Here is a 24,617-nt window from a genome sequence, read left to right as displayed (position 1 = left end):
ACCAGAAAAGAAACCTTCTGGTGACTGCGGTGACACTGCAGAGAGAGAAGCCTGTTCTTCTACCAACATAAGCTTTCACTTTTAGGGGTAAAACTGAGATAATTTGAAATTGGGAAGTTAATGAGTGGAAGTTGCATGGCCACCAGTGGTACCTCATTTTTTTTCCTAGTAATTTCAGATCATTTGGTAATAGGAAGTTTTCTTTCCCATTAAGCGCTCTCAGTACGTCAAACCTGTCTCCTCTGCAGATAATTATCTGAGTCTCTTTAGTTTATATCATACTTGGTGAATTTTTATGAATGGTCTGTTAAAACTATTGAAGAGTATTTGATCAATTTGGGAATCAGCTTTTAAACCAAATATATGAAAACATGATTGTTCTTCATGGTTTGTCTTTTTTTTTTTTTTCTAATATCTTGAAGAAACTTTGTGCAGCTGATGTAAGCAGTTTCCATTTTTTGGCAAATATCATGTAGTGGTCAGTGGCTGCAGCGTGGGACGGTCCAACATTGGAACAAGCTTCCCAAAGAGGTTGCGCAAACTCCATCCTTGGAGGTGTCCAAGATCTGGCTGGAGAAAGCCCTGAGCAACCTGGTCTGACCAAAGAGCTGCGAGCAGGATATTGAAACAGAGACCTCCAAGTCTTGGGGACTGTGGTCTTGTGATAAAGGTACGCAGTCAGTTTGTTGGAAACTTGAGGTTCTGACCCCAGTTTTCTGCCGAGCATCTTCCTCTGGCTTTAGGTTTTAAGGAGAAGTAACGTCTTTACATGCATTTGCCACGTATAGTGCAAAGTGAAATTCAATTCCTACATAATTTGAGCTCCCAGACTTAAAAATAGGGGTTAATTTAAACAGGATTGTATTTGTTAGAATGAGACTGGGCTTTTTCAAGTAGACACTTCATAAAAGGGCAGAAATTAAAAGTGGGCGCTGTAGTGTCAAGAACGTCCTTTGAGGGGTTGATATTTAGGGCAGGAGGCTGGTAGCACGTGGAAGTCGCGTTGCATCAGTGCATCCAGCCCTTCTTGATGGACCAGGACAAAAATATTTTCTGGGAGGCGGCAGGTGGGTGCCCTTGTGTTCCTCCTGATGTTCCCATCAGACAGCAGTGCTGTGGCTTGGCCTCAGCGATTGCACTCGCAAGCCGCGGAAACTGCGGTTTTGCAGCATCTTCTGCGCAGAACTTCCACGTGGGCAGTGTTGGCAAAAGGCAAAGCCAGATTTTCCTTCATTCACCCCAGTTTTATAGCTTTCTTTCAACGTTGAGTGTTGATACCCTGAATTTTTGTGTCAGCTCAAAGAAACAAAGTGTCTATTAATATAATACTAATTTCTGTAGTTTATTGCAGCGTTCTTTCAGTGCTATATTTGTTGGAAATGCCTGGCTTTGCTAGGAGGTCACTACCTGAAAAGCAGTAGTATGCATCTGGATTTCTTGTTTGTTCCTTTCTTGCTAACTAGAGGAATTAGTCTGTTAAATTGTGGATAGTTGGGGGGAAAAAAACCCCATATTAAGGTGGTGTGTTAAGGCATGCGAAGAGGTATGGTGTGGGCTTAAACAGTTCTGAAAAAAAAACCACAACCTTATGGGCAGCTCAGTTTGGAGAAGAGGCTTGAGCTAATGATTATTAGTTTTGTCTGTATTAATAAATACAGACTGTAAGGTGCATTGGATTTATATGCTGCATAGGTGTTTTGCAGAGTAATTTATGAAGTGACATTTATTACTTATTTATTTATTTATTTATTACAGGATTATATGCAAGTGTGTATACATTTGTACAAACAAAGGTGGAAGTCAGATCAAGTTTGTTTATATGACACTGTGTGAAATTAAGGGTATTTGCAAGTACCTTTAATTTTTCTAAAGACTTGTTTAAGAATAGCATACAAAATACCAACCAAAAAAAAAGATTCAAAATGGCATCAAAACAGTCTCCTGAAACAGATGGAGCAGTGTGGTGAGAAATGCTTCAAATTGCGTTTTAACCTCTTTCCATCACCGACAGGCAGCAGAACCATCGGAGTTAATTGCCCCAGGCTGTTTTTTGGCTCTTCCAGACAGCTCATATAGACTTGGTATTTTGGCTTATATAGACTTTATTTCAGTTGATTTAGGCTCTTTTTTGGCTCATGTAGACTTGATATTTTGGTAGGCTGGTGCCTGTTGGATTGAGCTGCGGTGTCTGAAGAGGTGACTGTCTCCAGCGGTTGGTGTAGTAATAAATGTGGTGGCTTGAAAACAAGCTTGCACGCTTTTGAATGGCCTTGTTTAGAGGGTACTTCCATGTCCATCCCAACTAGATGAGTTTTTTTCCTACCTACTGGCATAATCCAGATAAAACAGTGCAACTCGGTGTGGAACAGCGTTTCCTCCTTCAAATCTGCTCCATATATATAGCTTAGGCAGCAGTTGTCACCTTCCTTTCTGGAAATGTTTCCTAGGCTCGAATGCAGAAAGAAGGCAGCCGAATATGTTGGGAGACAAAACCTCTTCCACTTCAGTATTTTGTAAGGTTGAGGCTGTGCTCCTACTACTGTCAGAGCTGTTTGTAACCTACGGTATATCAGCCCAGCTGGCAGAAATGGCAGATCCTGCTTTTCAAATGTAGATAAGTTACCCGCAATATTAGAGCGGGCAGACCAATAATTTGGCTTGAATTTTACGTAGCATCGTAAGAAAAATTCTGCATCTAACTCTTGGCATTTTTCATGTGTTTCCCTACTCTAGCTTATTTTAAATGGTATTTGTAGAAAAACTGATTCTCATTAACTTGCATGGTGGCAGTTTGCAGTGACTTTGGCTCATTGTGTTTCTTTGTATCTGGCATATAAACCCTGGGATTGTCATCACCTTCCGCATGCAGAAGAGCATCGCCTTGCAGTAAAGTGGCTTTTTATCAATAAGCTTTATGTTCAGTTGCTTGCAAAATTCAGTAGTTCCCTATAGGTTTTCTCATCATTAGTGCTAAGTGCTAATTAAGCTAGGTTCTCCTGAATACATGTATTAAAAAAAAAAAATGTCTAACTACAGAGTCCTACAGACAAGGCTGGAAGTCTGCTGTGGCTTCCTGGGAGATTTTGGGTTGTATTTAGAGGAGATTGGGTTCAGGGTCACTTCTCCTTGCTTCCCCTCAAAGTAGAGGGAATCCTGGTTCTGACAGTTGAGCTATTGCAGGAAACACAATCTCTCATAGCATAGTATATTCTCTCATTTTTTTTTTAAATGTCTGTTTTATCTAGTGATGAAAAGCATGAAAGTAACTCTGTTGGTTTTGATTTCAGAGCTGTGAGATGGAACTGAGCCCACCAACCCCCCCTCAATTCAGATTTAATAGTCTTATGGAATGGAAGTATTGCTAAGTGGTCTCTATTAGGACTGACGGCATTTCATTACACTTAAAAGGATTTTTGTAAGCATGATGTGGACCTAGAACTAGATCTAATAACATTACTTTGTCAACTTTGGTACCTTTTTATGCCTAGAAAGGCAAATGGAGCAAAATAAACCTCCAGGCTGCTGTGGCTGCAGGAAGGATGCTGGAGATGTGACTGCAGCATCACTGGTGCAATGTCTTCCCAAGGGAGCCTGGAGCTGAGGACCATCTTCCTCTGTTATAACACCCTTTTCTCTCTGTTTCGCAGCTTTGAGGAGGGAAAAAAAAAATAATCAACACACAAGGCTGACTTTCTAGTGTCTTATTTTTACGCTTCAAATAGAGGCTTGCTTATGAGTGTATTGCTGTTGGATGTTTGAAGGCTGGAGGAGATGTGGTGGCAGGGGAGGGTTCCCAAGGTGTGTTTAACAGCAGCTGGTCCTGCTGAACCCAGGGCTGGAATATCCCAAACCAGCTCCAAGAAATGGGATCAAACTGAGATAGTTTGGGCTCCTCTGTCCCACAGTTTTCATTAGACTTCCATTAAACTTGAATCTGATCCATTGAGAGGTCATAATTACAGTAGCCAAGAAAACTTTTCATTGATTAGCGGACAAATCTGGTAATTATCTGGTAATCTGGGAGTCACGTCTAACCCAAATTTGTGTGGTTCTTAGGGAGGAAGGCACATTCTCTCTGACAGAATGCATTTATGTGGAGCCTCATTTAAACAGTTAACTTATCCATGTAGCAGTCCAGAGAATCAAAAGGTTTTTCTTTAAGTGGTCCTTCCTGAGTAGAGATTGCAGTAACCTGTCTGGGATCATGATGTGCTTGCTCAGTTTATATTTTGGAAAACATTTTGCAGCAGGGGAGTTTGACTTGGGGAATGTATTCAACCAGCAGTGGTCTGGCATTGTCCCTGTGGCACAAGTTAAAGATGCTAAAATAGCAACAGCAACCTTATTTAGGTGGTGCTTCGGAGTAAAGAGTAATTAATGCGAATATTGCTTCATTTAAAAAAATAAAACCAAAAAACCAACCAAACAAAAATATTATTTCAGCTGCTAAGCTTTAGCAAAACAGTCTTTTGATACTGAAACTTCATGCGCTTTGTCTCAGCAGCCTTTTTTTTATTTTTAATATGTGACAAAATTGAGACTTTGAGCTGATGGAGCACAAAATCTGAGTGCTGTAATAGCAGCTTCCTATGCCTGAATATAGCTTTGTTTTAAAAAACTACGCATTAGTATTCTAGTGCATGCTTGGTGACACTAATTACTTTGCCTTAAAATATCAGTCTGCTGTAAAAACAGCCTCTCAGGTATGTGATATTAATACCAATTTCTGTATTGTTCCCAGGTGCTGAACAGTCTGCAGGGGTGGTCATGATGTTGGGTTGTAACCTATATTTCTAATATTTGACTTCAACGCTTCAAAGTGGCTGTTGGAAATGGGCAACCAGGCTATGAGGTGTGGGATTTGGGATTGTTAAAGGTGACAGAATTATCCCTCAGAGGCCAGGGAGTGGAAGCACAGAGTGGGAAAGACTTTAAGGAAATGTAAGTGAAAAACAAAAGCTGCTGTTGTCATCTCTCCTTCCACCAATTAAGTCCCCCATAACTGAGAACAAATCAGTGTTGCAGTTAAATAGGGACCATAGCAAGATAAGAGTGGGTTTAGAGATACAGAAATAGAGACAGCACCATATTAGGTAGAAGTAGAGTTGAAAAGCTTTGGTATATTCAGGGAAGAAAATATATGTATATCTATATATATTCCCATGAGAGGGACTGAGTCATCTACTTTGTGGAAGTGGCAGCTCCTACGGTCACGGATCTTGTTACCAAGTCAGAGCTGAGGCTTTTATGGTTATAGTGACAATTGTGTGTGTATGGAAAGGGGAGAGGAGCAATTAGTTGCAGACCTTTAATTGTAACTAGTGATGCAGTTAAAGACAAACGCAGATAGGTGTGACCCGCCACCTTCTCCTGATTTGAAGGAACAGCTCTAGCACGTACCCGTGTCCCACGGACACTGGCAGGGGTAGATGTTCCTTCAGCCTGACCCCCGGGGTGTTTCAAACTGCAATCCCAAGCAGAGGGTGAGCTGCCCCGGGGACTGGTTTGTTGGGGACCCAGCCCCACACTGTTCCTGCAGAAGGCACATTCGCCAACCTGGTCACTGCCTGCAGAGTGGTCTTCTTGTGGCCTCCTGGCATCCTCAGTCCTTACCTTGGAGATACTCAAGGATATAGCCATATTTATTTCTGCTAATATCTGGTAGGGACCAGTTGTTCATGGATTAGTGTTGTTGGGTTCATTCTGCCACCATCCTGTCTGGCAGGACCGAATACCTGGAGTGTGTGTGTGTGTGGTTTTTAAAGTGTGAAGGAGGGCCTCATCTGTCCCAAATCAGTTTGGGGCCCCTCACAACAAGAAAGGCCTTGAGGAGCTGGAGCGAGTTGAGAGGAGGGAACGGAGCTGGTGAGGGGCTGGAGCACAAGGGTGATGGGAGCGGCTGAGGGAGCTGGGGGTTCAGCTGGAGAACAGGAGCTGAGGGGAGACCTTCTGATCTCTGACCTGCCTGAAAGGAGCTTGGAGCCAGGGGGGGTCGGGCTCTGCTCCCCAGGAACAAGCGCCAGGACCAGAGGAAACGGCCTCAAGCTGCGCCAGGGGAGGTTGGGGTTGGATCTGGGGAAGAATTTCTTCCCAGAAGGGGCTGTGGGGCATTGGAACAGGCTGCCCAGGGCAGTGCTGGAGTCACCATCCCTGTACGTGTTTAAAAGACGTATAGATGAGGTTCTTAGAGATGTGGTTTATCTCTAGATTTAGGTTAATGGTTGGACTCGATGATCTTAAGGGTCTCTTCCAACCAAATGATTCTATGATCATGTTCTGATGAGTGCTTCCTAGCTGTAGTGTGGAGCGACTCATTGGATACCAGCCTTGCTGTTGCCTGGTTCCTCACCCTGATGCGAAGGCAGCTGCTCCATTCCTTTAATCAGATTAGTTGCCCATCCGTATGCGTCCCCTAACTCCAGTGCATCCTCCTGGGATGTGGAGAGCAACTGCACGCACCATCAGGATGCGAATGGAGCAAGGCTTTATACAATGGCAAAACTGGTAAATTACTCATTCTTTGCTCTTTCCCCACTGGTCTACCCTCAACACCAAGCCAAGCTTCCAGACATGTTTCAGAAGCAATTTGTTTCATAATTCCATTTGCTAGTTGTGAGTGCTCTCCAAGGACACAGGTTTTAGCATTAAAATAAAACCCTCAGATGAAGAATAAAGATAAGCAGCAGAAAAAACAAAACCCTTGAGAATGCGTTTACTTTCTAGCAGCTCTTAGTGGTATTTCCATGGGACGTTGGTCATTAACTTTTTAGGAAAAAGAAAACAGTGACTTGAGGATGGGAGATGTCTCTTTTCTATTTTCCCTAGAACAAAACAATCAGTTCCTTTCAATTTGATTTTTGAGTAAATTCTGTTGCACATTTATAAATCTTTTTCAAATATCCAGGAGGTTTTGTGTCCCCAGAAGGTTCCTTATAAAAATTCAGCTGGTCTTTGGTCACAAATGTGGAGTTTAAAAGTAGGTTAAAAAATAAAAAGGAGCAATTGCTAATTCTAACATGCATGTCTTCTAAGAGCAAGGACCACTGCTAGTCCAAAAGGGAATTTCACTGGATATTCAAATGATCTAAATATTATTTACCTGCAGTGCTTCCTTGAAAAAATGAAAATAATGTTGTTGTTCTTCAGAACTGGCCTTGTTGTGTCTTTTGACAAAACAAAACTTAAGTTCTCTTGCAAATTTTCATATAGATAAGCTTGTGCATAAGCAAGTGCTTGCGTTTGCACAAAGACTTCAAGCAGTAAGTGACAGGAATACCATTGAGCTAGTTAAGTGCAAATAAGCCTTGCTTAATACTAAACATATTTAGAAGACTTGTCAGAAAAAGCATAAAAATAACTGTTGCTATGCAAGTGGGCTGCTTGTCCTAATCCCAATTAGTCCGAGGGAAGCAGAGCTTTGCAAATATTAGGAATAGTTTTATATGGTAAATAATCCACTTGATTAGCTACTTAGATTGTTCACATTTTTCTTCATATATTGCTTGCTAAAAGCTGGCTGGCAGAATGCGAGAACACTCATTGTGCCAGGACGGTGCGTAAATGACGGAGGCCAAGGCGCAAGTGCACGTCAGCCTCGCTGTGTTGGGTTTGCCCGCCTGTCCCAGCAATGCACATCTGTACGGGTGGTGGCTTATTTCTGCATCTTTTTTTCTCCCTGCAGTGTCTTTGATGCTGTTTGAAGGTCACAGGTCCGACAATCAATTTCATTGGTTTATGCTTTTTATTAATTTTTTAATGGTGTGTTAACTTTTATAGACATATTGAAATACTCATTTGTTATGTCTACAGCATGTCTCTATTAAAAAAAAAAAATTGAATTAATGCTAGAGAAGCAAACCCACCCCAGGTGAGAGAGGTTCTAGTCTCTTCTAATAACTTGGCTTTTTACCAGACATTGTAATACATTTATTTTTTTTTTTCTTTCGGCAGGAGAAGGCTAAGGGTATAAATTGAATCCAAATAGATGAATCGCTGCCATCAGTTTAGTTGTGCTTTGCCTGAATCCACAGGGCAGTGTGCAGGAGCTGAGACAGCGGTTCAATTAAGATTGTGGTGCAAGTAAATCCATTGTATTGTTATAGAGGCTTTCGATTATAAAATTCTTCCGTAGAATAGAGCAAGCTGACAAGACAAGACAGGACTTGAATGGTGCTTTTGTCCTGTTTGTATAAAAAATGATTAGAGTAGGGTAGATGTGGGGCGAGGGGAGAGCTGTCTGGCTGCTCAGATGACTTCTTTCCCCCTGCATTTTTATTTAAGTAGGTGCATGCCTGCTTGCTTTATTACCCAGCCATAAGCATGTTCTTTTTCTTTACCTTTTTGGGGTTTGCAGTTTTGCAGACTTGACCCAACTGGCTCATTTCTCCTCTAGCAAGCAAGCAGTTGCAAGTGGGACCATCTCCTGCCCCTGCTTTGAAGAACTTTAGGCACCTGAGTTAAAAGACCACGTTGCACAGTGGTTTATTGAATTATTTTATACTGTCAGACCGCATATCAACCGTCCTTTCTCTCCATAGTTTAAAAATAACTTGATATTTCCTTTATAAGGACTTGAAAAGTCTGTTGGCATTTAAATTTATCTTCCCTTGAAAGCACTGCAGTACCTTCAACTTCACAGTTATGTTGAGGGGTAGAAGATTCTAGCTGTGATAGTTATGGGGGCAGCCTAAAGATCCCTCTCTCCTCTTGTAATTGATTTAAAACTTTCTAATTGTAGAAAGGTACCTTAAATACCCCTGTTCTCAGTTTTTTTTTCAGGTTGTATGAATGTCAAAACTTGGTTTTCTCTGCTGCCATTCAGAACTTGCTGCCTGGTTCACAAATGCTTCTTGGAAAGAAAATTATTGGGCAGCAGAGATGTAAATGAATTACTGAGTAGAAGAACCCCAAAAGAGACCTCTCAAAAGCAGCAGAAGTCGCAGGCAGGAGCTCTGGAGAAGCAGGTTTGCTTCCCTGCCTGCTCCGTCTCTAATAGATTTCTCTCAAGCCCTTCCAAGCTGCGAAGCTAGCAATGACATTAGCTGTTTATAATCTGCTGCCTGCCTTTCTCTGATGTATTTCATGTACAACCTCAGGCTTTTCTCATTTGCAGCTTAACTTTGTTACAAGGTGACTGCTTTGACTTCCAACTTCATTGATATCTATTACCAACTTGCCCTGCAGTTCAAGAAAGAAGGTGCCTCTGTTTTCACAAGCAACCCTAAGTGAAATCGTAGCATGCATTGGTTTTACAATACTGATGACGTATTTTTCAACCCTCTGTTGTTACTCAGGGAATTTAGAAGGGTCTTTTCTGCAAATACTGGTTTATCCTGCATTAACACTTAAGAGTTCACCAAGCTGCTGTATGTAGGAGCTGAGGGATGCAGCAGTGTGATGGAGAGAGATCAATGGGCATTATCCTATAGCGTGTTGCTCATAGACTGTGCAGCTGAATGTTTAGCATGCGTATGTTTGCATATGTATGCATGCATATGCTGCATACATGTATAGCAAAGTTTAGCTCCAGGGGGAGCTCTCCGCTTTGACATTTGGGTACCACATCGTGTGGATGGTGTGGTTGAACTGGGAAACCTCCAGAGCATCTGAACAAAGATCCTGCCTGCTGGAAGGAGATTGTGCAGCCACAAAAAGTGCTGTTTCAATAAATAGAGATTGTGGGTGTGTTTGGAGGGGATTAGAAAGTGGTGGCTGAGAGCAAGAACTTCACACTGTTGGCATGTGGCAAACCTGACCGAGGTGCTCTGAACAAGGTGATATTTGCTAAATGTAAGTTGTGGTTGTCAGCTCTGCTATACTGAGGCGTTTAGGTGGTAAAATACCCTGCTGGTAAGTACATGTGTTGTGTTTACATGATTCTCAACCTCTGCTTTTGTTCCTCAGTATCGAGTTTGACCGAGACTGTGACTACTTTGCCATCGCCGGGGTGACAAAGAAGATTAAAGTGTATGAGTATGGTACAGTCATTCAGGACGCGGTGGATATTCACTACCCTGAGAATGAAATGACCTGTAATTCCAAAATCAGGTAGGCGTCGACTTTGCATTTGAACTCAGAGGGCCTTTTCATGTGCAGTAGCTGTTTTTCTTTCTTTATCCATTGTGGGAATGGGAGAGGAAGGGAGGAAAGCAGGAGCTGATGGCTTTGGATTCTGGGTTTATCCTGCATTTATTTGTGAACGCTGGGCTAATCCAAGGTAATAGCATGCCTGTGTGTCTGGAGGAAAAAGGGGCACAGGGCAGTGAACTGCTTTTGTGTTCCTTGCAAATGTGGTTGCATACCTACTCAGTTAAAAGGAGAGTAGTAACAGCCCCTGATTCCTTCATGCTCTAGTCTCTTAGTGGACCAGATCCTTTCCATTCTGCTGAAAGGCCGCTCAGTCCTTGGGAATGTGCCTCATTTGCACCTTCTGCCTGTACATTTACATCTGCCTGAAGTACTGTTCTGATAGGCCTCATAATATCAAGCTCTGAGGAGACCTTGCTTGATTTTTTTTGCTTCTGTGCTGTCATTACTGTCAAGTCTCTTTTTTTAAAATCTTTTTAGATGACTTAGTCAAAGAAATATAGACCACCATGTCAGAGCTTCAACTGAAAGAATCTAACATAACTTAATCCTAATTCAAAAATTATGTTAAAGCTCAAAAGTAAATAATACAATCAATGAAACCAATTCAGTGTTATAATACAAGTCTCTACAATCTCTGAACTCATTTGTTTTTATTTGGTAGTCTACATTTCAAAAACACTAAAGCACCCATAAAAGTGTGTAGTTAATAAGTTTATATAACAGACTGGCTTCTACAAAAACAAAACATTGTGCAATAAGATTATTAACGTTTGCAAGTCTATAGCATAGAAGTTATGCTCAGCTTTGTAGGTGACACATTTCTTAAAATATATCAATCACTCCTGTATCACTCATGCTGATTATTCTTGGGAGTTGTGTAATACTATTTTATGAAGCAAAATACGTAAATGCAACAGACCCTGGGACTGGCTTCCAAAATGGGTATAAACAGTCTGAGAGGGATGTGTATTGGTAAGCTATGCTGGTTATGGAGCTTGTGTTTTGCTGGACTTGTGAAACCTTCAGCCTTTTTGACTGAGTCACAGCAGAGTTCACACCAGTCAGCTTCATTATTCTGGAAAGAAGAGCAGAATAATAGGAAAACCATCTAGCGGTCGATTAATACCTTTTGCCTTAATTAGAAGAGGAAAAAGCAATGTGTGTATGGTATGTCTCTGTCTGTCTGAGATGACTTCCAGACTTGCTGCTTCAAATTTGACAGGAGTCTACCCCGACGATGCTGCCAGGCGTCAGGCTGCTGTTTGTTCTCCCTTCTCCAGCAGCTGCTGGCTGAGCAGAGCTGCATTAGTGCCTTCAGTGATGTTCCTCTTGTCAGCTTTGTGCTCCAGACAAGACATTCCTTGCATTCAAGATTTCTTCTCCCTTTTTCAAATTTCATTCATGTGCATGTTATACGTATGACGATGCTAAATGTATTGTCCTGTGTGCCTCAGTGGAGGTGGACAGGGTCCTTTTCTTTCATTCCTTGCCCTAGCTTTTCTCATTCTTCTAAAGAAATACATATATATTCCCCCCCCCGCATTGGCACCTCCATATTATATCAGCCTTCCTTTGGCATGCGGGTGCTTTTGGTTTTGACAAATAAAGTGAGGCTGTCAGTCAAATGCATCCTTGCTATACCCATTAGCTGCGCTGCCAGTCGCCGGTGCTGGGGCTCGCTGGCGCCGTGTCGAGCAGCATAATAACTCGCTATTGCGAAGTGGCGTGGCTTGAGGGAGAAGTTGCATATGAAGGCCGTAATTTCATTACGGAGTATGGCAGTATGCTGAAAATGTGCCTCTGTTATAATAAAATCTAAACAAGTGGAGCCTGCTTTTTGTAAAAAGCCTTGGCTTAAAGCTGTTGATTTTAATTTAGGTGGAGGTACAGCTTCTTCCAGAGGCTTATTCTACCTGCCAGTGGCCTTTCTGATAGTAAAGACAGATATATTTCTGCTGTGGCACATGGGTGACACCTCTCTTCCCTGCAGAGATGTGGGGAGTCTGCAGATGGGACGTAGTGACATGTCTCTTGTGCCAAAGCCACCGTGTGACACCGGCACAGCCGGTAACGTCCCTTCCCTCCTCGCCCCGCGCCAGATCCGTCTGTCCGCGGGCGCTTTGGCTTCCCCAAACGCTCATCGTGGGAAGCTCACCGTCGATCGATCCCGCTTAACCTCGCGATGATGCCGGCTCGTAAATCATTAGCGGTACTGTTGGTGACTCAGCTTTCAGAGGAGCAGCGGCTCTGGCGGGCTGTTACCAAAGCAGGCAGGTGACAGCCTTCGTGAGGGCTCGTGTCTGGCCAAGGAGCGGGTCTGGTGGCCGGGAGCAGCTGCGGGAAGGGAAGCCCTTGCCCGGGACGGGGCTGGCACCAGCCCAGCCCGGCGCTGCCCGGTGCCAGCCGGGCGCCTGCGGAAAGGGAGAGCTTTGCGCCAGCATCATTCATTGCAGGCTTTCCTGGAGCACAGCCCTGGTACCAGCTGTAGCTGAGTCTTTCTTTTCCAACTCCCTGCTTTTTTTTTTTTTTCTTTTTTTTACACCCACCTGCTTCTTAAATACACTCTCTTTTTCATCGTCTGCTGAGCTTTCTCATTCCTATTTTTAAGAACGGGGAGGAAGTCGGTGGGTCGTGTTTCTGGTAAATGTGCATCGCATCCCCCGGGAACGACAGCGGCATAAGCTTCCAGGAAAAACACAAGATGACACATAAATCCTCATAAAAATCCCATTTACAGATTCATAGCTTCAGCACAAGAAACAAATCCCGGTATTGTGTAGTAGCTATAAACAGCACCCTGTGAGCTAATTATGACTTGCTATGGCGAACAATCTGCGGCTCCCCCCACGCAGGAGGAGGTGGGAAAGGACGCAAAGAGGATGAACGGCTTGCAGTGAGCTACAGCTCTTCTCCGATTTATTCAAGAGGCGGATTTGTTGTTTTGCCATAGGTCGCAGGGGGAGAAGAATAAGGAGATCTAGAGTTCAGGTAAAAGAAATTGGCTTTGGGCCTTGTTAATCTACAATAGGTGATGTGCAAGTGTGGTTAGGTAAACATGCTTTTGAAATCCGTGTTTAGCATTCTGCATGCTCACCACTGTGTGTTCGCAGCATCTGTACTTCAGTGATAGATGTTACCACAAACCTCCAAAATCAGCTGCATCTGTTTAGTCAACTGCAGTAAAAGCAAAGCATCGATAGCCTTTTTTTTTTTTTAAGAAGCTGCTAGTATTTTATTGTTTTTATTTTTCAGTGTCAATAAATCAAATGGATGATTGCTCTATCCTAAAAGCAGTTCATGGGCAAATTGCTGTCAGTTTTTAAAATGGCAGTCAGTTCTCACTATTAAGTTTAAATTAAGCAAAAACTTGCCATATGGTGTTAGAGTCTTTCCTGTTTGGAAAGGTACGAGCTCTCTTTATGCTGAAAAACTTCACAAATGGTTGTGTTGGATGCCCATATTTCCAATGCAGAAAATGTTTGACACTGAACAGGTTAGAAGGAAATACACCTTCGACTTTCATTAATTCCGATTGTCAGAGTGACTGCTTCACTTTGCGATAAGGTGAAGTTTTTCTTTAAAAGTATTTGCCTCTTAAGCATACTAGAGGTTTTCTTTGGATTGTTTAGGAAAAAGGGTATTTTAAAAATATTCATAATGGGAAAGTAATTCTGTATGTCTCTGAAGTATTTGATTAGCGTTGTTGTTCACATGGATGTTCCTTGTAGCAATAGATCACTCCCTTAAAAAAACATTTGAGTCCTAAAACTACTGGTCATTGCTTGACTCATGGTGATAGACTGGATCTGAAGCACTTGGCACTGGGAAGCAGGTCAGACCACAGCAGTTTGTGCCTTATTAAAAGCTTTAACTCCGCTTAACTCTCACTGCCAGAGGGGCGGTCAACACCGAGTAACCCGCATGTGGATTTGAGACGTTTCAGCCGTAAAAACACTGGCTCATGAAAGAAACATCAGCGCTACCAACAGTGCTAACTGAGCTGGCGCACTTGTGTCTCCAAATAAAATGAAGGATGCGCATAAATCTTTACGGGGTCGGGGTTTCTGTATGTCCTGATCGGATGCCAAGGTTAGGAGAGTGTTTCGGAGGTCAGTGATGAGCTTTCAACTAGAGTTTCTCCCCGCTAATCTCCTAGGATGGAAAGTTGTCACAATTTATGGCAAGATAAACCTCTGGGGTGTAACTATATTCCCCTGTTTCTGGATTAAAGAACAAAGAAAAACTTGAAAAAATACAAGTACTAGTATTTAAAATAAAAGATGGCCTTGCACAACTCCTTTTAATCCAGCGCTGAATTGTGCGTTATCTCAGCCTTCGGTAGCTATTTTTGTGTCATATCTCATAGCTTCTGCACTTCAGTTTCTCCCTGTATGTGACAGGAGACCATCTAAAGGTTGTCTACAAAAGGTTATTTTTTTTATGTACTTGTGGGATTTTGATGCTTACTCTGTTTGAGGACTGTGTAAGCTGCGGTTTCGGTCTGTCTCACCTTTTGCTCTTTCCTTTTCTCCAGCTTGCTCCCCCATGCATTTTTGAGTCTCCTACTCCATATCTTCCCCATGATAACATCTCAGGTGAACCCAAAAAGGTAGATGTCTCCGAAGTTTCAACAAAACTGCCCATGTTGGGCATGGAAAAAAAGATCTCTGAGTATTGCGGTAGCATCTCAACCCTGTGTAGGTCCCAGGGAAGCCATCATCACAGATGCCAGAGAATACAACCAAGAGACAGTCAGCCCTTGGTAAAAAGCATCCTTTACCTGGAGAGGGAGCTCCCCTCCACCTGATCCAAGCCTGAGTTGTGCTCTACAAAGGTTACTTTAGAGGACTGAAGTTACAAAGAAGCTCAGGTATTGCAATGTCAAGGAGAAAACTCTGGTTTCAGACTTTGTACAGAGAGTTGGATGGTGATGAGGGGAGAATTAAGGCAGAGAGCTGGAACAGGATTGTTTTTGTCTTATTATGATCCTTTAATCATATTCCTTAAAAATGAAAGATTTATGGTGTGTGTGACTTAAAAGGTGTTAATTGAACCACTTAGTGGCTGCAAATCCCTAAACATTTTTCACCTGTCAGTTCCTGTTTTCCCTTCTCAGTCTAGCTACAAATGCTTTCCAAGTGAGTGTTAACCCCTTGCTGACACCATCAGGCTTCAGTGGGGCAGAAAGCTTAGCTTGATCCTTGCTGTGCCAGAGCTAAGGTACATGCTTTTGGGCACAGAAAGACTTCATTTTTCTCCTTCTGTATTGATAGATCCGATATTACCTCTGCCTTAGAAACCTGATATTTCTAATGTCCTTAGATGTATCACACCTTAAACTCCATCCTTTGTTTTTCTGTCCATTCAATAATTCCTAGCTTTCCTCATCTGGGGTGATTTCTTTTTTGACAAGCTGCGGTTACGTGATTATCCTCTTCACAGTTGAGCTTGCAATGCCCAGCTCTTTTCTGGATCTGATGCTCCCCTAGCACAGAGCATCCATCCTTCAACCAGCCAGGGTGGCACCAGCACCTCTGCCGTTCTCCAGGACTCTCTCCACATGCTGATGTACTCTCAAAGCTCTCCACACAGAAGATTTGGCCCTGGGCTTTATTTTTCCTGCTCGTGTGATGGCTAAACTTACAGATCATGGTTTTTTCCTTAAGCTCCTTGAAGCCCTGACTTGAGTGGAGATGGCAGGGGGCACAGATTTGAACCGACAAACGCCTAGTGCGATGTCCACCCCCTGCCATTAGCTGGAGGCTGCTCCCAGCCCACAGCCTCGCTGTGTCGTAGCTTTAGGGCTCCTAACCGCTTTTGCTTCCATCAGCGCTTGACTGCTGTGCCTGGAAACAAGACTCCAGACGTCACGCGTGGTTCTCTCTGGGCTGCTGCAACCTTCACCTCGCGCTCCGGGTGGGCAGTGCCCGCCAGCTTCCTTCGGTCCTTGGGGAGCCACTTAAGCCTCTCTGAATATGGCTGGTAGTAAATCATGGACTGTCAAGACCTGCTTTTCTGCAGGTACCTAGAGGTAGTAGAGCTGGTGTAACGATAGCTCCTTGATGATACATTTGTGGACAGCCCTTGTACCTACAAGGGTTGAGGACGCTGACGTTTTCTAATTAATGAGATATTGTGAAAGAGGTGAAGTCAGGGAGAGCGTTGGCTGAGCTCTATCACCTCAACTGTCCTCTTAGCAGCTGGTGGTTAAAGATAACGACTTATTGGGTCAATAAAACTTAAGTTTCTGAATGCAAAGTTTAAAACCAAGGGACGCTACTACACAAAGGAAGTGTGTGTGTGGACAGGCTAGAGGTAGATAGAAGTGCACACAGGGAGAAGTGTTTGACAGGTTGAAAGCACTGTCGTCAAATGTTCCTCTGCACTGGCCATTCCAAAGAAAGCTCCCAGCTGACCCACTGGGGATGGTGTATCTCGAAGTTTTTCTCCAGGCATCATGCAGTGGTGCAAGAGGCTTGCAGAAAGCCACTGCTGTTGGACGACTTTGTCTTTTGTGTAAGCTGCAGGTGAACTCGTGCAGAGAAAGCGAGTCTCTTTGGGGTCACTCAGTCAAGTTTCCTGCTGATGCAAGCACCAACAGCATGTTAGTCCTTCCATGTATTTCTTCAAATTTGGCTTAAAAACCAGCTGAGTTTCTTGCATGCCATTTTTTGGCTGCTCCAGAGCCTGAAATAAGCTTGTTGATTCCACACAGATAAGTAGTGGTGAGCTGTGATTAGTGGTTGGTGTGCATAGCCCCTCTGTAGTTACGAAACTCACACCCTGGTAAGTTAAGTTCGTAAATGCTGTATTCCCAAGAAAAACAGGTTGCATGGGTATAGTAGGATCAGGAATTTGTCAAGGTATAATACTTCTAAATCAGTATCCATGTATCTATATCATATTTCAGTGTGTAGCTGTGCCGATCAAAGCAGTGCTAAAAAGTTACAGAGCCGTGGACTTCTACTTGATATTGTTGGTTAAAACTTGGCCCCAAGGCTACCGTAATCTAGTTAACTGTGTCAGAGCAGCTATTTGATGACCTGCATGAATTGGATCTGTCAGTTCAGATTCTGCTACATGCATCACGGTTGATACCAACTGGTGAGCTTTTCTGCCAGATGGTCCAGAAATTGGTGAACAAGTATTACAAATTTTCTTACCTCTGTCATGTTTTTTGGTAGTCAGAGCGGGGGCATAGTGCCAGAATGCTCCGAATGTGACTTGGCAGTGTTGCTGCTCTTGTTTTGTCTAATGATGGTTAGTTTGCTGGTGGAATTGCCGTTTAGATTTGCACAGCCACTTGATTCAGTCTAAAATCTAAACCCGTGCAATGTTTTCGATCAGAAACATTCCCTAAACTGCCCATAGCAAGCAAATGGTTGTCTCCTTCTGTGTGGGGAAGGATGTCTTTCCACATTTACGCAAAGCTGGAAGCGGTTTCTCAGAAGTCACGCTTTTATTTGCACGTAGGTACATGTATAGAACATTACATATGTGCCAGAGGAGAGGTTGATTTACCATCCATGCAGCTATGTGTTTTACATGCTTAGCTTCTGTTAGCTAAGTAGCTATCTTTATGGTAATAATAATAGTTGTAGCTATTGGCAAGAGGCTAAGAAGTCAAACCCTGCGCGCTCTGTGGGAATTTGAGTAGGTCTAAAATAGCAAAACAATTGCAGTGTTAGAGGTGAGTACGTTTAAAAAAAAAAAAAATCCCAAACCTGAGTGCTTCACATGTCACTGAAGCAAATAAAGCTTTTCTTTTAGTTTACGGAGGAAGGTTTGTTTTATTTCTGGTGGGTTTGGGCTTTGTCCTTTCCCGAGTGTTTCAGTGGGTTGGCTTGATTAAATGCTGTGTGCTTTGCAAAGACACTAATTGCCTGACGTATTGTGAGAATGATTATTTTTCTTTTATTATTATTATTTTTGTGCGCGTGTTGTAAGGTGTGATTTAACCTGAGACTGAGTGGGGCTCTTTTTCTTTTTCAGCTGTATCAGCTGGAGTAGTTACCACAAGAACCTGCTAGCCAGCAGCGACTATGAAGGCACTGTCATCCTTTGGGATGGATTCACGGGACAAAGATCCAAGGTCTACCAGGTAACACGCAATCAGCGAGCAGCACTTCCCCACACCGGGGACCATGTCGAGAGATCGGTATTCAGTCTGAGATTCTGCTTCTAGTCCAGCAACGGGCTTTCACGTTCCACAGGGTGAAATGGGTGCTCCTCCTGTTCGGTAAATGTGTCTCATCCACGCAGCTTTATTGAGCTGCAGTCCTCCGAGGGAGACAGCTGGATCTTCTTGTCATAGTCATGAGGCTGTTGACGTTTTCTTGCCGCTGCTTTCGGGCAGGGAATCTGCGCAGGGAGAAATGGAAGTTGTTTGTCTCACCTTTCTTTAGAAACTTCTGTCTCTCCGTGCCTGTTCCACTTCAGTCTTTGTCAAAAGCCTTTTCTAAAATCCTGCAGTGATTGCTGCTGTAGGTGCTCCTAAAGCAGAAAAGCAAAATGCAGAGTAAGTGAACAGAGTGGTCGGTGGAACCTTTCCTGATACAACCCTGCGCTCGGCAGAGCAGCTTTTGTATGTAGGTGGGCTGAGATCAGCAGCGAGACCCGTGTCAGGAGAGCTTCTTGGCATTTTTTCTTTTAATGCAATTTGAACATTGTATTTCTATATAATGGATTCTGAGAGGCTTGTGATCAGAACAAGGAGGTTGGAAGAGCAAATGATCTGTTTGGGGAGAGGCTGGAAGTGCTGCTGTGTAGGTACATAGTGCATTGCAGCTGGTCAGAGATAATGAATGAACTGCAGACTAGCCTTCAGTTCCCCCTTCCTGACAGTTCAACATAAGTTTTAATTCCTATTTAAGCCCTTGTTTACTTTTTCATTGTATTTTGGACATTTTATAATGATTATTTTTACTAATCTCTTGCATAACTCACTTTAAAAGAAATTATATTGGAGAAAATAAATCTTGTCTGTTTTCCTCTCAAATATATTTTGCATTTCTTTATGAGGCCGAATAATGAACCTAGAGAGGACCAGCTGTTGCTTATGTTGAAACAAACTCATTTTGCTTCCTATCGGATTACTTGAATTTTTTATTTGGGTTTGCATGGAGGCATGCACGCTGACATCTGCTTCGCATGTATTAGAAATCCTTTAGTGGCTCTATCCTGGCGAGCTTTTCACATCGTTGTCTTGCAAAAGCCTGTATGAAAGCCTGAAACAAAAGAGTTTGACTGAATTTCAGATTTCATTCAATGCAGCATTTTGCTTCCATGTGGGATGTGCCAGCAGAGCAAATACAGCCTTTCTGTGTTCTGGAGGAGAGTGTGCAGCCTTGTAAGAATATTCGAGTGGAAAAACACAGGATTAGACACCTGAAGTTTTGTTTAATAACTCAATAGGAAGGTGAGGATTTCCTGGACTTTCAGAGAGGAGATGCTTAAAATGGCTTTGAATGAGCATCTAGTCGATATTAGGAGATAAAACTGTGATCTACTCGAATAAGAAGCAGCACACACTAGAAGCACAGCTAGCCAAACCATGCTGCAAAAATAATTCTTTGTATATTTCCTGAAATAATTTTTTTTCTTTCGAGCGAAAGAGTATCAGTTTTAGTTTTTAGAATTGCTGTTCTACTGTTTTCTGCGTTCATGGCATGTCTAGCATGCTACAAGCGTTGGTCTGACTGGGAGAAAAGATATTTCTTGAGAAACTGCAAAACACACAGGAAGCTTCTCTGACCAGGACTCTCCTGACAATTTATGCCAAACAGCATGTGTCGTTTTCATTTACTCTTTTATCAGATTACAGCTCACTACCTTGCAATGTTTTTCTTGTTTCTCTAAACAGGAGCATGAGAAAAGGTGCTGGAGTGTTGACTTTAACTTGATGGACCCAAAGCTGTTGGCTTCAGGCTCTGATGATGCCAAAGGTATGATTTTCTTTTTTTCTTTTTCAGTCTCTGTGCAGAGGGCTTGCATTCTGTGTATTCCCTTTGAGGAACAAAAATGTGATATTTCAAGTAGTTAGTTCCTCAGCTGCCTTCAAGATTGTGGTTGATGTGGTAATGTGTCAAGGTACTACTGAACTGTTCAGATCTTAGAGAAGGGGAGAGGCTTTGTTTGGATTAAGGTTTCTTGGTGCCATGTTCATTTTTCTGGGGTAATATGCTCTCTAGCTAGCATTTTCCAGGACACTAAACAAAGCAAAATGTATTTTAACATTAGTTAAGCTTGCCGAGTTAAAGCCTCGGGGCCTTTCAAAACAACAGCACGTATTTATATTTCAAAACTTTGGTTGTCTGGGAAAAAGCAGAAAAGTTAAAAACACCTCCTGCAGTTTTACCTGGTTTTTACCAGTCTTCTAGCAGTTTTATGTGGTGAACTGAATGGGAACACTGGTCTGTTTGACAAAGGGCTTTTGGAGAACCCTTAAGACAAGCTCTTTCCCAACATACTGGTAGAAAAATGTTCCTCTTTCCAAAAGAAATAGGAAACTTCTGAGGAAAAGGATAGCACCCAGCGATATGTAGTATTTTTCATCCCTAATCAACAAGATTTTATCTGTAATACGTTTACAATATCAAATTAGAGTTATTAAGCAGCAAGAGTTCCTTTCACAGTCAGGGGGATCAACTCACCCAGATGAGCTGATACAGCTCTGGACAGAGCTCTTTGTGATTTGCTTTGAAATGATAAATTAATTTTTCATAAACATTAAACCTTGCAAGCTGCCTCTCCCTCTAAAATGCTTTTCAATTCTGTTTCGAACGAGAGCTATACCAGCGTTCCTCAGTTGCATTTGGCAGTCTTCGTGTAGCTGGTAATTCCATTTACGAAATGCAGCTTTAGTGATTATTTTATATTTAAGTTGGGTTTTAAATGGTTTTGATACACTCTCCTCCCCCTTTTTGGTGCAAGTCGAGAGTTTTCTGTGTGCTTAAATGCAGCAGGAGTGAACATTCACCTTGTAAATTATCAACCTCTTCATCACATTGCTCCCCACTCATGCTGTGCATTTGAAAAAGCTTATCTGCCAGGTAGACATGCATTTATTAGCATGTTAACAAGTTGTCCTGTTCTGCCAAGCCAGCTGCAAGCAGAGCTCCTGTCTCTAGTTTAACAGTTCTCTTCTTCAGTAATAGTTTCTAAAAGCGTAGTGTTTACTTAGAAATTATTGTAATAAAGTCTGTGGTTCTACGTAACTTGCATTTCAATTTGCAAAGGTCTTTTGAAGGTGTATTGGGGTTTTGGTGGATAAAACCGGCCTGGAACATTTTATCCTTTGCTTCTACCATAGTTTGCCTGTGATTTGCATATGTAACGAGTCCATTAGAGACAAATGGAGTGCTGAGTGAAAGTATTTGCAATAAGTACGGATTTTGGATGTCTTTACGGTACAGAGCAATAGCGGCAAATGTCCAAATTAATGTTGTAGTGTCTACTTTTCATTTCAGTGATCACACCGAAAGGGTTAAACGTGAGGAAAAGGTAACACCTATGACGAGTTGTCTTAACTCAGACCTGCCTAACTTGAATTTTTGTCTTTTTGCGTATCGTGTTCGGGGGCGGTTGAGTTCTGGCCAGCTTTGGGTATATATAATGCACATTTGGCCATGTACGGTGGTGGGAAATCCAAGTTCTTTGTACCCTTCCTGTCGTCTCTTACTGACGCCACACTGGGCTTTCTGACATGAAATCTCGATGCTGGTGGATATTGGTGTGGCCAGAGCAATTGGAGCTGATCTCACCACCCTTCCCCGGAAAGCAGGGATGTCACATTTTCCTGTCAAGTGAACAGGACAAGCCAGAAGAAAAGTGACGGCTTTGCCGGTTCTTCCCGCTTGCCGGTGTATCTGCCTGTCTCTCCTCGGTCTTTTCAAGTTGGAAGCTGATTTTTAAAGCACTTTGTATGCTCAGTTGGCATGTATTGGGGAAAGAGCTTTTAGATGAAAAATCCTGTCATCAGTACTTCACAGCTGTCTGTGCAGGGCTTAGGCACAGCAAAGGGCATGCTAACGAATGGAGTACCATTAAGGATAAAATTATTCTGATATAATTAGAAACAGCATCCTTGGGCCTCGGGTCCTGCATTATTGTCCATAATCCAGGATGCTTATTTGTGGAAGATCTTTCTACTTTAATAGCAGATAATGAGAGCATAAAAGCATTATTGTATTTGAAGTAACTACTGTGTGTATGAAAACCTCACTTTTATCTGCTGTTGTTATGCTCTTCCCTTTTAAAGGGACAAAGATAGTTGCATGTATCTATAGGAACCCAAAGGTGTACGCTAACTAGATAGCAGTGAGCAAAATTAGTGTTTACTTGTGCTACAAGCAGCTTGGAGAAATGGCACAGTCTTAATTTCAGGTCTTTTATGCACATAATAATGGCAGGAGCTATGATTCTCATGTAAGTAAGAAAGGGTGGATTTCTGCTAGTGGAGGAGAAAAGATTATTTAATTTTGTGAAGGCAAAATAATGTCATCAAAGTGCCAAGATAGGGCTGGAGCTAGTGCACTTAGCTAATGACTTACAGCTGCTTCTCAGCCCAACATCCCTGTCTGCTCTGGATTGAGTATGTGATATAATGGCCGTGGTAAGACAAAGCAAAATATTTTGTGATGCCACGTGGGTAGAATTTAAGTCTCCACTGAGGTAGAGACCTGTTTGGAATGATCGAGCATTTGTTTTCTGCTCTGGGGTTCTTTTTGAAGCGCAGTGGGATACAAGCAGTACTGACAGATTTGACTGAAGGAGGAGTCTTGGTTTTGCATCTTTTCTGTAAACTGTAGTCCCTTCGCTACGCCTGGCTCAAAATGGAGAGGTGGAGCAGAACAGATGCACCTGATTACTCTGAGCCATAGCAAGAGGTTAATTTTCATTGTTTCATGATGAGGAATGCAAGCATATGTTTCATTACATCTAAGGAAAGTACTTGCCATGCTACCTTGGTAAGCAAGACCATCGGTACCAGTCCTACAGTTATTTTTGTAGTGCCCCTGAATTTGCGGAGGCAACACACGTCGGCAGAGTTGGCTTCATAAAAAAGACCCCTGGCCTTCTAGAGAGGGAACCAGCCTGAGAACTGCAGACCAGAGTTTGCTCCTCTGCCTTGTTGAGGACTTCCAGAGGATCGTTTGGGGCTTCATTTTCAGTAATACTTTACTCCTTCAGCTTCTGCTGACTTTTAACTGGAGGTTTAGATGTTTATTGCTCTTAAAATATCAGGTCGAACTTTCAGTTTGCTCATTTTTCTGGCTAAAAGAGGTTTGATAATTTCCCGGAGATTCGTGGGGTTGCTGGATTCACTTGGGAATACCTTTGAAAGGTCAAGAAGATGTTGGTAGTTAAAATACCAACCCAAATATCTGCAAGGAGGAGTACCCTGCGGTCACTGCCTGCTTACACTCGTCAGGTTACATTATCCTCCTGACCCCCACAAGGCAGTGGATCAAAAATTTTGCGTAGCAGGACCGTTCAGCAGCTTCCTCCTTTCCTGGGGATTCCTCTCATCCGTGTAAACGAGTTTTCTGGTAGGAATATCCTATTTGTGGTTTACAGCTTGTTTTGGAGTAACAGCAGACTGTCACGTGGGCAGATAAGAATTGCAAGAGTAACAGGCTGGATGAAATATCCTTACTATCAGTGTACCACCTGTGTACACCTACACCTTCCAATCCTTAACATTCTGTGGTTCTGTGATACTGCGGTACAGGCTTTTGCCTCGTTTAGACACAGAACCGATCTGTGGAAAATTAATTTATAAACTTACACATGTGGTGTAAAGCTCCAACCAAATAAAAAGTATCTTGAAAAAGACTTAAACATTTTAAGCTGAAAAAGCTGTTCTGGAGACATCTTGTACTACTTCGGTAGACATTTGGCCACATAGAGGATGTTTCTCTCAGCAGCTGCAAAATTAGGAAACATATGCTTTGAGAACATGTGTTTTAGAAATTGTCAATCTCAGATGGTTGCTTGTCTCATCAACACAATTCTAGGTGTTATCAAGACATCTGTACATTGTATAATTACTGCCTCGACCTCAGCAAAATTGCTGAAAGCTACAGCAAATAAACTCTACCCTTATGAATTATGCTTTATTAACCTGTCAGTTCTTTTTAAAAAATAATGGGCCGTTCCAGGTAAAACTTGACATGTTTCATTATGTGTTGCTATATGTCGCATATATCCTTTTTTATGGTACTGACTAAGATATAATTGGAGCCCAGCGTATCCCACAGCAGCTAGATCACAGAAATTGCAGACTCTAATCTGTGTCTGTCAGTTGTAATGAGTATTATGATGGCTTTGAACACACAGGTCGACTCTTCACCAGATTAAATGGCTCAGCTTATGGCCGGAAAACTTAAATGAAAAAAGGAGCCAAGTCGAAACTGAGCCCTCAATTAGCTTTTGCTACAAAACCAAGACCAGATGGCTGTTCATTTATTAGAGGTGGTGTCAAGGAGAGACTTGGCCACTTTAGACGCAACTTTAAATATTGATGC

General features: G+C 42.5%; 1 protein-coding gene across 3 annotated transcripts in view; it reads left to right on the top strand.

Annotated features, from left to right (window-relative positions):
* The window catches only part of COP1 (COP1 E3 ubiquitin ligase), a 125,993-nt gene that overhangs the window by 43,111 nt on the left and 58,265 nt on the right, over nt 1-24,617 (top strand). For all 3 annotated transcript variants that reach the window (XM_065648919.1, XM_065648920.1, XM_065648918.1), the window contains exons 12-14: nt 9,904-10,047; nt 18,082-18,190; nt 19,952-20,033. In XM_065648919.1, coding sequence (XP_065504991.1) covers nt 9,904-10,047; nt 18,082-18,190; nt 19,952-20,033 — 335 coding nt within the window. The remainder of the gene's footprint in view (nt 1-9,903; nt 10,048-18,081; nt 18,191-19,951; nt 20,034-24,617) is intronic.

This window comes from Caloenas nicobarica, chromosome 20 (genome assembly GCF_036013445.1).
Source record: "Caloenas nicobarica isolate bCalNic1 chromosome 20, bCalNic1.hap1, whole genome shotgun sequence".
In the NCBI taxonomy this organism is placed as follows: Eukaryota; Metazoa; Chordata; class Aves; order Columbiformes; family Columbidae; genus Caloenas; species Caloenas nicobarica.
Note: the sequence above shows the minus strand (reverse complement) of the source record. Positions and strands in the feature narration are given on the sequence as shown.